Source organism: Plecotus auritus (genome assembly GCF_963455305.1).
Source record: "Plecotus auritus genome assembly, chromosome: 3".
Taxonomy (NCBI): Eukaryota; Metazoa; Chordata; class Mammalia; order Chiroptera; family Vespertilionidae; genus Plecotus; species Plecotus auritus.
In genome coordinates, this window is record NC_137772.1 from 122,542,890 (window position 1) to 122,556,781 (window position 13,892).

General features: G+C 43.0%; 1 protein-coding gene across 1 annotated transcript in view; it reads right to left on the reverse strand.

The window, feature by feature from the left end:
- Positions 1-226: 226 nt before the first annotated feature.
- The window catches only part of ALOX5AP (arachidonate 5-lipoxygenase activating protein), a 39,126-nt gene continuing 25,460 nt past the window's right edge, over positions 227-13,892 (reverse strand). Inside the window, exons 4-5 of the mRNA XM_080662957.1 lie at positions 12,712-12,793; positions 227-693 (exon numbers count right to left, since the gene is read on the reverse strand). Coding sequence (XP_080519083.1) covers positions 531-693; positions 12,712-12,793 — 245 coding nt within the window. The 3' untranslated portion in view covers positions 227-530. The remainder of the gene's footprint in view (positions 694-12,711; positions 12,794-13,892) is intronic.

A 13,892-nucleotide genomic window follows, 5' to 3' on the forward strand; every position in this document is an offset into this window, starting at 1 on the left:
CTGTTTCCTTGTTTAATGGGATTTGCTCATTAAGAGATAATCACAGTTGACATTTTGGTGAATACCCTTCCAGGTGTGTGTGTGTGTGTGTGTGTGTGTGTGTGTGTGTGTGTGTGTGTTTATAAGGATAATGTATGTCTTATTATCATTATTTAGGTTGAGTAAAACAAACTAGTTATTCAACTTTAGCAACAGACACACACAAAATTCAAACACCAGCTTCCAACATGTCTCTACATTTTATTTTAGGAAAACACAAATCCGGTCCCAAAACATCTTCAGAAAGCAGGATAAGTCAAATAACATAGAGAGTGGGTCTGGGTAACAAATCCTGGAATACTGACATTTTCCAGGGGTGGAGCTGATGCAGGATTATTTTCTTCCAGGAAAAGCAAGGTGAACTCTGTGAAGCCCAGCTGGTCATTAGATTTATTTCCTATCTAAGAGGGGCTGCATCTCTCAAGGGCTGAGTTATGATGACTTCTAGGTATTGATCAGATGAGAGCACCAACCCTGTATTCAGCAGAGAGTTAGGGAATGAGAAGCAGAGGGGAGATGGTGGTGGTGATCGTCTTTATGTAGTTTTCAAAGTCACTTCCGAAAAATAGGATGAGGTAATAGTTGAATATGCCAGCAAGGGACATGAGAAACAGGAACAGTATGATACGCTTCCCAAATATGTAGCCAGGTGTGCTGGAAAAGAAGAGAGAAACCTGTAGAAGCTGCACAAATGACACCCTTTCTCTCTCTCTCTCTCTCTCTCTCTCTCTCTCTCTCTCTCTCTCTCTCACACACACACACACACACACACACACACAACACACACACACATACATTATCACTTTGAAATACATGGGATTTAAATTATAGCTCCTTTCACTCAAGAATGCTCCATTTACTTCATATGAAGGATGGAGGTCTCTTAGCTATTATTACTCATTGAACATATTTCAAAACCCAGCTAAAGAGCCCAGACCTCAGACCCCTCATCGATAAGGCTCAGCACACAGCTGCTCTGTGTGCTCCTGGTTTCCTCTGAACTCTAGTCCTTGACAGCGTGAAAGTAGCAGGTTCTGCTGGTCATTGGGCATTCTGACTGGGGGTTAGGAATCCCATCGACTCATCCAGACCCTCTCTACCCTGATCCTCTCCAGGAGCGCCGATAAGAGCGTTCGGGCAGCTGTGTATAATGCAAGCCTTTAAGGGCCTCCAGGAGAGCAGTAATGGTTTAAATGAGCTAACAAGGCTGTTGAAATCTAAAAGGTGCTTTGGCATCTGAGACTTCAATCTGCCTGGGAATAACTCATGTTCACTCTAATGAGAGCTGGGCCCCCAGCAGTGAAAGACGGGTGTTTTAAGTGAATGGAGGGAGATAGGCTTTTTATACTAATACATTCATACTCTTTTATCAAAGGCTATAATCATGAGCTGCTGAAGCATATCATCGACTGGGGTCAAGAGCCTTTCCCCAGGGGTATGTGACCACCTAATTGTTCACAGCAGGCCCCTTGCTTCCTCCCTCTATCTGCAGAATTTTGTAATCTCTGTGGCTGGGTTCATCTGTGTGGCACTAGCAAAGTCCAGCCAAATGGCTCATTATGGCTGTTAGGATGGACCCTGGTGAGGGAGCCTTTGACAACCAGGATTCCTCAACAAGAACAGCTAGCCCAGCTGAGCATGTGAGTTAATACTGCTGAGTCTGACTCTTGATATAATCCAGGGTCCTCAAACTTTTTAAACAGGGGGCCAGTTTACTGTCCCTCAGACCATTGGAGGGCCGGACTATAGTTTTAAAAAAAAACTATGAACAAATTCCCATGCGCACTGCGGGCCCGGGACGAGTCGGCTGCTAAGCAGGACAGGCAGCGGCACCCAGCGGGCCAGATAAATGTCCTCGGCAGGCCGCATGTGGCCTGAGGGCCGTAGTTTGAGGACGCCTGAATCAGAGAGCAAAATTTGGTGTCCACAAGTTTGTTAGAAATTTTATCTTTTTGAAAGGGACCCCAAAGGTTCACAATGTAACCCATAATTTTCCTATGTCAAGAGTTTGAAAACCACTCAATAATTGAATACCAACCTTCCTACTACTCAAAGTGTGATCCTTGGACCAACAGCATGGAGCTAGTTAGAAATTTATAACCCCAGGCCCCTCCCGGGTCTACAGATCAGAATCTGCATTTTGACAAGCTTTCTCAGTGATCCCAGGCACATTCACGTTTGAGGAGTGCTGCTGTGGCACCTTGCTCCTTGGCCAGCTGTGCTCTTCTCTCCTTGACTTTTTGGTTCACAGTCATGCTCATGAAATGAGAAGTTCTATCTCTGTACTGGGGAGGGGGTCCCAAAAGAGAGGGATGTGGGCTAAATTGTGTCCCACTCAAATTCACAAATTGAAGTACTAAGTCCCATATTTCAGAATACTGCTGTATTTGGAAATAGGGTCTTTAAAGACTCAACTGACAGAGGGATGACCATGTGTGAAGACACAGGGAGAAGATGACCATCTGTACAACAAGGAAAGAGGCCTCAGAAGGAGACAATGTCCAGAACTGTGAGATGCTAAGTTTCTGTTGTTTGAACCACCTAGTCTGTGGCACTTTGTTATGGTGGCCCTAGCAGGTGAATATAGAGTTACCTGCTAATGCTGGTAAGGAAGAGAAAAGAATGTCAAGGAGTCTATTTTTCAGACAGAGAACAAAGGGTGCAGAAGCATTAAATTGTGAAAAGTCAAATATTGTGGTGGCTCTGGTTTACCACATGAACGAGGCCACCATATGCTCATTACAAAAAAAAAAAAGAAAAAAGGAATTTGTGAAGCTGTTCAGAACACAGACAAGATAAATCTGTGGTGAGGAATAAAATGATGATGCCTCCTAATGGAATAGTGGTCTTCTTAAATTTGGGCAGGATTTTTGCAAAGGTCTCAAGGCATACCTCACCCAAAGGAGATATGTCGTCTTCTCAGGCAGTGCAGAGAATTTAGCACACGCCTACCATGTGCAGGGCCAGCAAGGATGGACTTAGAGGGTATTATGCTAAGTGAATAAGTCAGACAGAGAAAGACAAATACCAGATGATTTTACTTATATGGGGAATCTACGAAAACAAAATAAATGAACAATCAAAACAGAAATAGACTCATATATACAGAGAACAAACTGTTTGTCAGATGGGAGGAGGATTGGGGAATAAAAAAAGGTGAAGGGATTAAGAAGTACAAATTAGCTGTTACAAAATAATCATGGAGATGTAAAGTACAGCATATGGAATATAGCCAAAAATATTGTAAGAACTATGTATGGTGGGTACTAGACTTATTGTGGGATCATCCTTCAGTTATATAAATGTCTAACCATTATGCTGAGCAAAATTAATGTAACATTAAATGTCAACCATAATTGAAACTGTTTTTAAATAATAAAAATTAAGGTTAGGATTACATAGTTCTCTCTAAATAGGGTGGGGAAGGTCAGAATGAAATAATGAAGCATCTGTAGAAACCAGGAGTATTATACCTGTGATTTCATTTAACTCTCAGAACCACTCCATGAGGTATGATTAGCTTATTTTCCAGGTGGGGAAAATGAGAACAGACAAGTTGAACAATTTGCCTAAGGTCACACAACCAGGAAGAGGCAAAGTGGGAATTCAAACCCATCTGTGTGAGGCCAGAGTCTTCCTCTTTCTGCCACATTGACTTCCTGAGGACTCCTTCAGATTCTGGAGACTAGGATTTGGTTATTAGTTTTGCAATAAATGTGCCCCCCCACACACATAGCATAAAATCTACAGGAAAACATAAAAGAGGCATTGTACCAAACAATTCCCATCTTGAATGTACCTAAAACTTCCAAGAAGTGGAGATGTGGTAGAAGAGAGGTGAACCCAGGCATTTGGAGACACAAGTTCCAGCCCCAGCTCTCTGCAGTGTGGCCTTGGGCAACTCACCCCCCCTCTCCTACCTCACACAAAAATGTACACCAAATATGAGTAGAAAAAGAAAATTTTATGGTCCCTCTGGCTTTAAAATTCTGTTTTTTTCAATAAAGAAATATCACTTTAAACCTAGTAACTTCTAAAGGGAAAAAAAATGGTAAGATCAATGAGAGCAGGATACTGACTCCTTCATTCACCCACTGATCTCCAATAAGTCAGGACTTCCATAAATGTGTGTCACATGAATGAATCATTCTCAGAAAAAAAGGCATGAGCGGCCTTCTGTGGTTCCCAAACTCCATGTGTATAAGAATCACCTGCAGATTCCTGAGCCTCCACCTCAGAGATTCTGGTTCCATATGTCTGGGAGGGCCCCATGACTCTGTACTTTGAATAAGCATCCTAGGAGAGTCTGGTGCAGTTAGTTGGTGGGTTTCACTTTGAAAACTCCAGCCTTGATATCCATGGGCTCACCCAGGAATTCCAAAAGAAGCAAGCTCATTCTCCAACTCTGATGAAATAACCCATGGCCCCATAATTGGGAGGTGGGGAAAACTCTAAAATGGTGAGTGGTCAGAACGGCTCAGCTGGTTGAGCCTCATCCTGTGTACCAAAGGGTTGCTGGTTCAGTTCCTGGTCAGGGCACATATCTGGGCTGAGGGTTTGATTCTCCTAGTAGGGCACATACAGAAGATAACCAATTGATCTCTCTCTCTCTCTCTCTCTCTCTCTCTCTTTCTCTTCCTCTTTCTAAGTATGTCCTTGGGTGAGGACTAAAAAATAAAAATAATAATAAAATAAATAAATAAAATATTGACACTAAAAGGGAAATTGACTGGAAGGGATCAGTTCTTTTGAAAATTGTGCCCATTAGTATGTTGGTAGTTTAATATTTCTGAATTTGCCCCATGCTCCTGATCCCCAGGGTCTCCTTGGGGGAACAGTTCTAAAGTACCCAGATCAGAGCAGATGATCATTATATATTTACTGAATGAATGCTGAATGAGGAGTGAGCAAACAATGAGAAGAAGGTGGAGCTGAGTAACCTGAGCTTATTGGCCTTGAGAGTCGCTAATCTTTGCCCACCAACCACTGAGCTGAGAACCTCAAATTGCAGAAGAGTTTAGTGGGAACTCCAACAGGGGACAGGGCTCTCTGGGTCAGAAAGAGAGAGCAACCTAGTGCCAGCTGGTTAAGGTAGGTGAAAAAAGTCAGATATTCTTGTAATATAATGCTAACTGCCATTGAGTCGGGGCCCAGATAGTAGTTTAGAATGAACAGTGAAAAAACTAAGATTCATCCTTAACTGTTGTTTGGTTAAGGATGTTACAAACAACCCAGTCAGGATAGGGAGAAAGGGCTTGGAGAATAGCATGTAGGACTGAGAATAAGAAACATAAACTTCAAGGGGACTAAACGCAGGAACTACAAAATTCCTGGAAGAAGAAGCTTTGCCCTGTCCGGTTTGGCTCAGTGGAAGAGTGCCCGCCCATGGACTGAAGAGTCCTGGTTTCAATTCAGTCAAGGGCATGTACCTTGGTTGCAGGCTCAATCCCGGGCCCTGATTCAGGCATGTGTAGGAGGCAACCAATTGATATGTCTCTCTCACATCAACATTTCTCTCTCTGACTCTCCCCCTCCCTTCCACTCTCTCTAAAAAAATAAATACCAATGGAAAGATATCCTCAGGTGAGGATTGAAAAAGGAGAAGAAGGAGGAGGAGGAGAAGGAGGAGCAGGAGGAGGAGAAGAGGAAGAAGAAGAAGAAGAAGAAGAAGAAGAAGAAGAAGAAGAAGAAGAAGAAGAAGAAGAAGAAGAAGAAGAAAGAAGAAGAAGAAGCAGCTTTGATGGAAGCGATACACCAAGGAATGTCTTCCCTACCCACTGGAACTTCTGAAGGGGACAGGGCCAAAGTAACTTATGGAAGAAAGCAAAGATGATCTAGAGCCCAGGGGAGAAATTTCTTGGGAAGGATCTCACTGAGCAGGACCTTCCTCCATGGGTAAGGCCTAGAACTAAAGCAGACCCTAAAAGCATTAGGGCATTAAGGTGTCTTACAGAGACTAAGTGTGACACAGACCAGATACAGAGGCAGATGAACAAAAAAAGAGGGAGGTCCCTGATGTACAAGGCCTTTAGCAAGTAGTTTCTAGAAGGCAGAATTGAACATCCCTTTGGACCTAGCCACAGACCGCTCAGGCTTGCATCTACTTCATTTGGTCTAGATTGGGACTGAACATCTCATCCTGTATACAGTGTATCATTTCTATCAAAGAATGTGTGTTAAGAAGCACTATGAGGACACATTTGATCTCTGTAGGGAAAAACACCGTGACTGATAAGTAATGTCTACAAGCACAGATCATGGGGAAGGGGGCTGGTGGAATCTTCTTTTAACCATGTAATGGGAGAGACCAGGGAGGGATTTAAACTTCTGATAAAGATGGCAGGGTAGGTAAATGCAGTACTCACCCCCTCCCACAACCACATCAAAATTACAACTAAACTACAAAGCAACCATCATTAGGAACCACCTGAAATCTGTCTGAATGGAAGTCCTACAACTAGGGAATTTAAAAAGAAGCCATAGGGAGACTGGTAGGAGGGGCAGAATCATGGAACAAGCTGGCCCCACACCCTTGTGCGGTGAATAAAAATTGGGAGAGTCCTGGCTGGTGTGGTTCAGTAGTTTGAAAGTCAGCCCATGCACTGAAGGGTCATGGATTCAATTTCCAGTCAAGGGCACATACCTATGCTGCAGATTCGATCCCAGTCTGGTCAGGGTTTGTGGGGGAGGCAACAAATAGATCTATCTCTAGCTCTATCTCTACCTCTATCTCTCTTTTCCCTCCCTTCTTCCCTCCCATTTTCTCTAAAAACCAATGGAAAAAAATTAAAATGGGACAGATAATCAACATAATTAAAATGTCCACACTACCCAAAGCAGTATACAGATTCAATGCAATCCCCATTAAAATACCAATGGCATATTTCAAAGACCTAGAACAAACTCTCCAAAAATTCATCTGGAATAAAAAAAAGACCCCAAATAGCCACAGCAATCCTGAGAAAGAAGACCAAAGTTGAAACTAGATCATCAACTTACACCATACACAAAAACAAACTCAAAATGGCTAAAGGACTTAAATGTAAGATGGGAAACCATAAAAATCTTAGATGACCCCATAGGCAGCAAAATATCAGACATATGTTGTAGCAATATCTTTACCAATAAAGCTCCTAGGGCAATGGAAACTACATCAAAGAAGCTAGTAAAAAGCTTCTGCACAGCAAAAGAAACCATCAACAAAACAACAAGAAAGCCCACTGCATGGGAGAACATATTTGCCAATGCTATTTCAGATAAGGGTTTAAATCTCCAAAATTTACAGAGAACTCATACAACTTAAGAAAAGAAAGATAAACAATCCAATAAAAAAAATAGGCTAAGGACCTAAATAGACACTTTTCGAAAGAGGACATACAGAAGGCCGAGAGACATATGAAAACATGCTCAAAATCACTAATCATCCAAAAGATGCAAATCAAAACAACAATGAGGTACCACCTCACACCTGTCAAAATGGCTATCATCAACAACTCAACAAACAACAAGTGCTGGAGATAATGTGGAGAAAAAGGAACCCTCATACACTGCTGGTGGGAATGCAGACTGGTGCAGCCAATGTTGAAGACAGTATGGAGTTTCCTCAAAAAATTATAAATGGAACTTCCATTTAACCCAGTAATCCCACTTCTAGGACTATATCCCAAGAAACTAGAAACACCAATCAGAAAGGATATATGCACCCCTATGTTCATAGCAGCACAATTTACCATAGCTAAGATTTGGACACAGCCTAAGTGCCCATCAGCAGATGAGTGGATTAGAAAAATGTGGTACATCTACACAATGGAATACTACGCTGCTATAAGAAAGAAGAAACTTTTATCATTTGCAACAGCATGGATGGAACTGGGGAGCATTATGCTAAGTGAAATAAGCCAGGCAGAGAAAGATAAATATCACATGATCTCACTCATATGTGGAATATAATGATCAACATAAACTGATGAACAAAAATAGATCCAGAGACAAATGGTGGGGGTGGGGGAGTGTGTGAATTAGAGATCAACCAAAGGACTTATATGCATACATATTAGCATAACCAATGGACACAGACACTGGGGCAGTAGGGGCTTGTCCTCAGGGTTGGGAGTGGCCAGGGGCTGGGGGGCGGTGTCAATCAGTGGAAAAGGAGACATATGTAAAACTTTAAATGATAAAAAATATTTTTAAAAAGTGGGACAGATATCTTGGCTACATACGTCCCACCTGAGGGACAAGAGGGTAACCACCCACATCAGGCCACCCAACCTGGGGTTCAAGTTCTAGGAAGAGAAGTCCTCATAATTTCTGGCTGTAATAACCAGCAGGAATTGAGGCTGAGGACGACAGAGGGCTGCTGGAGTCCCAGGCAGTTCCTCTTAAAGGGCCCCGGCACAGACTTACTTGGACTCACTCCCTCTAAGCTCCAGTGCTAGGGCAGCAGAAAGGCACCAGAGACATATGGGGAGGAATTAAATTGTTCAGCATCAGGGTGAGAGCTGGGGAACAGGTTTCTTCCAGACAGAAGTGCTGGCAGAGACAACTGTACCTTTGATGAACCTCCCCCCATAAAGCCAGCAGGCAGGTGCTATATCTGAGACTCCATCAACTTGGCTCAAACTATTTTCCCTGCCCTGGTGATCCCCCAAGGCCCCGCCCCACCCAACTTTTGGGCCCACCAAGCTGATTCCAGTGGCTTTTCCATATGAATGGCCATTTGACAGTTGCCTAGTGCTTCAGACTTCCCCAAAATATATCAAACAAGCAGCATCTGGCCTCAGTGTGCCCCATACCTCTCACTAAGTGTCCCAGGCCTAACACTAGCAGCAGCCACCTTGGTTCACAGCTTGGCCTCTTCTGGACAGCTCCAAGCCTAGCACAAGAAGCAGCCATCTGCAGATCGCTTTGTAGCTCATGCCAGGTAGACCCAGGCAGAACAGAGAGAGCAACTGACCTTGGCCTGCACCTCCTGGCAGACCTCAGAGCTAGTCTACCCAGGACAGCTTCAGACTACATCAAAGCACCACCACCCAATCACCTCCATAAGGAACACACTGAAGGGGAAGACTCAGCAGGCACCAGACCCCTGCTGAAGTAAGTCATGCTCTGTGGGGTGGGCCCCTGCACAACTGATCCTCCACAGTTATCAGAGATCAGTAGTCAGTAGTTTCAGTCAGTCCTTGTGGCTGATCTGCCTGGAGGTAAATCCCTCCCATTAATGTGCTAACTATAAAAGGAGGATATACACAGCCCACACAGTGCTGCACCTCAAGGATCCAGCTTGGGTGATCAGGAGGCTATGGCACTGACCCTACAGAACACATACTATATTAGGCCACATACCAAACCTGAGAGATGTAGCAGCCCTACATAACAGATAGAAACAAACATAGGGAGGTTACCAAAATGAGGAGACAAAGAAGCATGTCACAAATGAAAGAACAGAATAAAACTCCAGAAAAAGAACTAAACAAAAGGGACACAAGCAACCTACTAGATATAGAGTTCAAAACACTGGTTATTGCCCTGGCCAGTTTGACTAAGTGGTTAGAGCATTGGCCTGAAGACTGAAGGGTAGTGCATTTTATTCCAGTCAAGGACATATACCTCAGTTGCAGGCTGTATCCCCATCCTCAGTCAGGTTGCACGTGGGAGGCAACTAGTCAATGTGTCCCTCTCACATCAATGTTTCTCTCTCTGTGTCTCTGCCCCCGCCCTTCCATTCTCTCTAAAAAAAAAATCAATGAAAAAAATATCCTCTGGTGAGGATTAACAAAAAAAAATAAAAATAAAAATAAAAATAACAATGGTTATTAGGATGCTCAATAAACTTAGTAAGAACTTCCACAACATAAAAAAGAACCAGTCAGAAATGAAGGATAGACTAACTGAAATGAAGAATAATGTACAGGGAATCAATAGTAGAATAGACGAAGTCAAGAATCTAATGAGTGATTTGGAATATAAGGAAGAAAACAAAACACACACACAAAATCAGAACATCAAAAAGAAAAAAATGATGCCCTAACCGGTTTGGCTCAGTGAATAGAGCGTCGGCCTGCTGACTGATGGGTCCCAGGTTCGATTCTGGTCAAGGGCATGTACCTTGGTTTGAGGGCACATCCCCAGTAGGGGGTGTGCAGGAGGCAGCTAATCGATGTTTCTCTCTCATCGATGTTTCTAACTCTCTATCCTTCTCCCTTCCTCTCTGTAAAAAAATCAATAAAATATATTAAAAAAAGAAAAAGAAAAAGAAAAAATGAATCCAAAAAATTAGGATAGTATAAGGAGCCTCTGGGTCAACTTCAAGCATACCAACATTCACATCATGGGGGTGCCAGAAAGAGAAGAGAGAGAGCCAGAAATTGAAAACCTATTTGAAAAAATAATTATGAAAAACTTCCCTAAGTTGGTGAAGGAAATAGACACACAAGTCCAGGAAGCACAGAGAGTCCCAAACAAGATGAACCCTAAGAGGCCCACACCAAGACACATCAGAATTAAAATACCGAGGGTTAAAGACAAAGAGAGAATTTTCAAAGCAGCAAGAGAAAAGCAGTTACCTACAAGGGAGCTCCCATAAGACTGTCAGATGATTTCTCAACAGAAACATTTCGGGCCAGAAGGGATTGACAAGAAATATTCAAATTGATGAAAAGCAAGGACCTACAACCAAGATTATTCTACCCAGCAAAGTTATCATTTAGAATCAGAAGACATTTAAAGAGCTTCCCAGACAAGTAAAAGCTAAAGGAGTTCATCACCACCAAACCAGTATTACATGAATGTTAAAGGATCTTCTTTAAGAAGAAGAAGAAAAGATTAAAAAATATGAACAATAAAACAGTAATAAATATATATTTATCAACAATTGAATCTTAAAAAACAAAATAAGCAGAACCAGACTCATGGACACAGAGAACATTTTGACAGTTGCCAGATTGGAGGGGGTTTGGGGGAATGAGTAAAAAAGGTGAAGGGATTAAGAAATACAAATTGGTAATTATAGAATAATCATGGGGATGTAAAGTACAGCATGAGAATATAGTCAATAGTAATCTAATTACTATGTATGATGTCAGATGGTGCAAGATTTATCAGGATGATCATTTAGTAAGTTATATAACATCTAATCACTGGGGTGTACACCTGAAACTAATATAATAATGTATGTCAACTGTAATTGAAAAAAATTTTTATAAATGATTTAAAAAGAAGAGGTTAAGCCATTTACATTTCAATGAGGTCTGGAGAGATCAAATACTTTTCAGATTTTAAGTCCATATTCTATTGTTTATTTTTGCTGCCTCTATCCATTTCCTAGTAGTGATTATCTTTAAAATAAGAAGTGCCTATGGTAAATGGACTACTTTTGTCATGAGCCACAGATAGTCTTAGAATTAAAGCAACTTTAAGATCTCAGGCAAATGGTGACTGATAGAGAAAAATTGTGACCTAGCCAAATGCCTGTGTCTTAGGGGAGAAAGACAGGGCTGCATGGGAAACCAAGCCCCCTTATTTTATTGATAGACACCCCCACAACTCCTGACAGCAGGTAATCTCCTGGGGAAGGCAGAGTAAAGGTTTACCCAGGTAAAAGAGAATAAAGAACATTATTTAGGACAGTGTTGATAAGAATAAGAGAGAGAATGGAAATGTGGTTTTAGAGGATGAATAGGAAGGCCACTAGAGAGGAATGATGGAGACATGAGCACCAGGAAAGAATTGTAAGAAAAAGCCATTATTCTCTGGCTGCTCACTACCAAGTTACTAAGTCACTTAGCTTTGCAGATCCCAGTTCCCCAGAAGTAATGCTTTCACCTGCTGACCTCCTGGGATGTCAGTGCCTTTGTCACTGTTGAAGGATGCTATCTAAACGGGGAACCCATTAACCACTAGAGAAGTGTAAAAGGCCAGGAGGGGTGTGAAAGTAGACAAGAAAGAAAACTGAAGGGGAAGCCTGTGTTCAACCTCCCAGAACAAATTCCTGGCTCTCAGAGCCCCTCTGCTACATTAGGTATCCTGTTCTCTTAGGTGTACTGCCACTGGAATGTTTCTTCTATAAGTGCCATCATTTATTTTACTAGAATCGGATTTCCCAATCCAGGTGGAGTGGAAGTGTCATTGCTAATTTGGCACCATCTGTAAGCCATGTAACATTGAATCCATTTTCAGTCCCCATCCTCTGCCTGTGATTGTACCTTATGTTCTCAACATTCCTTCTGTTGGCCTCTGGAAAATCTGTTATTCAAAAGAACGTATCACATGGTGCAAGCTTTAGTTCTCATTTCTCTAGGCAAACAATGAAATGTTTCACTCACCGGAGGCTGGAAAAACTAGACATAGGATGTCATTCAAGCCCCAGACTGTGAAGGGTGGGAATAGAGGGTGTGGGGTTGCAAGGAATGTGCAGCACATGGCATTAAAGCACCCTTTGTGAATCCAACACCATGGGCAGGAATTGTTCAGTGTTCAAGGCCCCCAGCTGTATTTTCAGAGCCCACGAAGTTCAGGGAGAAAAAGGAGAGGGATCCTAGTCAGCTTTGGCCATCCCACCTCAAGTGGTCCCCTAGGCCTTTGAATGCTACACAGAATACGGTTGTGAATTACCACTCTTCCTGCTCAAGAAGCATGACTGCTCCGTGGTTCTTAAACACTCCCAGTGCCTACCTCTGAGTTCTTTCTCCTAGGTAGCCGACGAAGTACTTTTGCCTCACGAACAGGTACATCAGCCCAGCAAAGGCGGCAGGAACTAAGTGGAAAAAGAAAAAGAAAAACACCTTAGTTGCACATATGCCAAACAGGCTAAGTTAACACAACATTAATACAGTTTAATACAGTCATTGTAGCCTGGCCGGCACAGCTCAGTGGTTGAGCATTGACCAATTTCTGGTCAGGGCACAAGCCCCAGTTACGGGCTCGATCCCCAGTTGGGGGCATGCAGGAGGCAGTGGATCAGTGATTCTTTCTCATCATTGATGTTTCTATCTCTCTCCCTCTCCCTTCCTCTCTGAAATCAATAAAAATATTTTTTAAAAATAATCATTGTGTAATTACTGCCTGTCACAAAATCTAGCAGAGGCTTTAAGTTCTGACAGTCTGGGCTTATGTAAACTTCAGCAAACAGCCTAGGGCTGAAAGAAATCTGAACGTTTTAATAATAGTGATGTTACAGGTGGCCAATCTATACTAATAATAGCCTAAGTCCGTGGTCGGCAAACTGCGGCTCGTGAGCCACATGCGGCTCTTTGGCCCCTTGAGTGTGGCTCTTCCACAAAATACCATGGCCTGGGTGAGTCTATTTTGAAGAAGTGAAATTAGAAGAAGTTTAAGTTTAAAAAACTTGGCTCTCAAAAGAAATTTCAATTGTTGTACTGTTGATATTTGGCTCTGTTGACTAATGAGTTTGCCGACCACTGGCCTAGGTTGTCGTCAGGCCCTCACACATCATGCCCTAATCACAAGATGGCTGTCACAAGATGACCACATGCACAGCGGAGGCAGGGCCTGGCAGAGGAGGCAGGTCGTGGCAGGGGAGGACAGTTGTGGGTGAGCAGGCCAGCAGGGGAAGGCAGTTGGGGGTGATTAGGCAGGCAGGGGAGCAGTTAGGTATCAATCATGCCAGCAGGGGAGCAGTTAGGGGGCAATCAGGCTGGCAGGCAGGCGAGTGGTTAGGAACCAGCGGTCCCAGATTGTGAGAGGGATGTCCGACTGCCGGTTTAAGTGGGATCGGGCTTAAACTGGCAGTCGGACAGCCCCCGAGGGGTCCCAGATTGGAGAGGGTACAGGTCGGGCTGAGGGACACATTTCCCCCGCCCCCATGAATGAATTGTGTGCACCAAGCCTCTAGT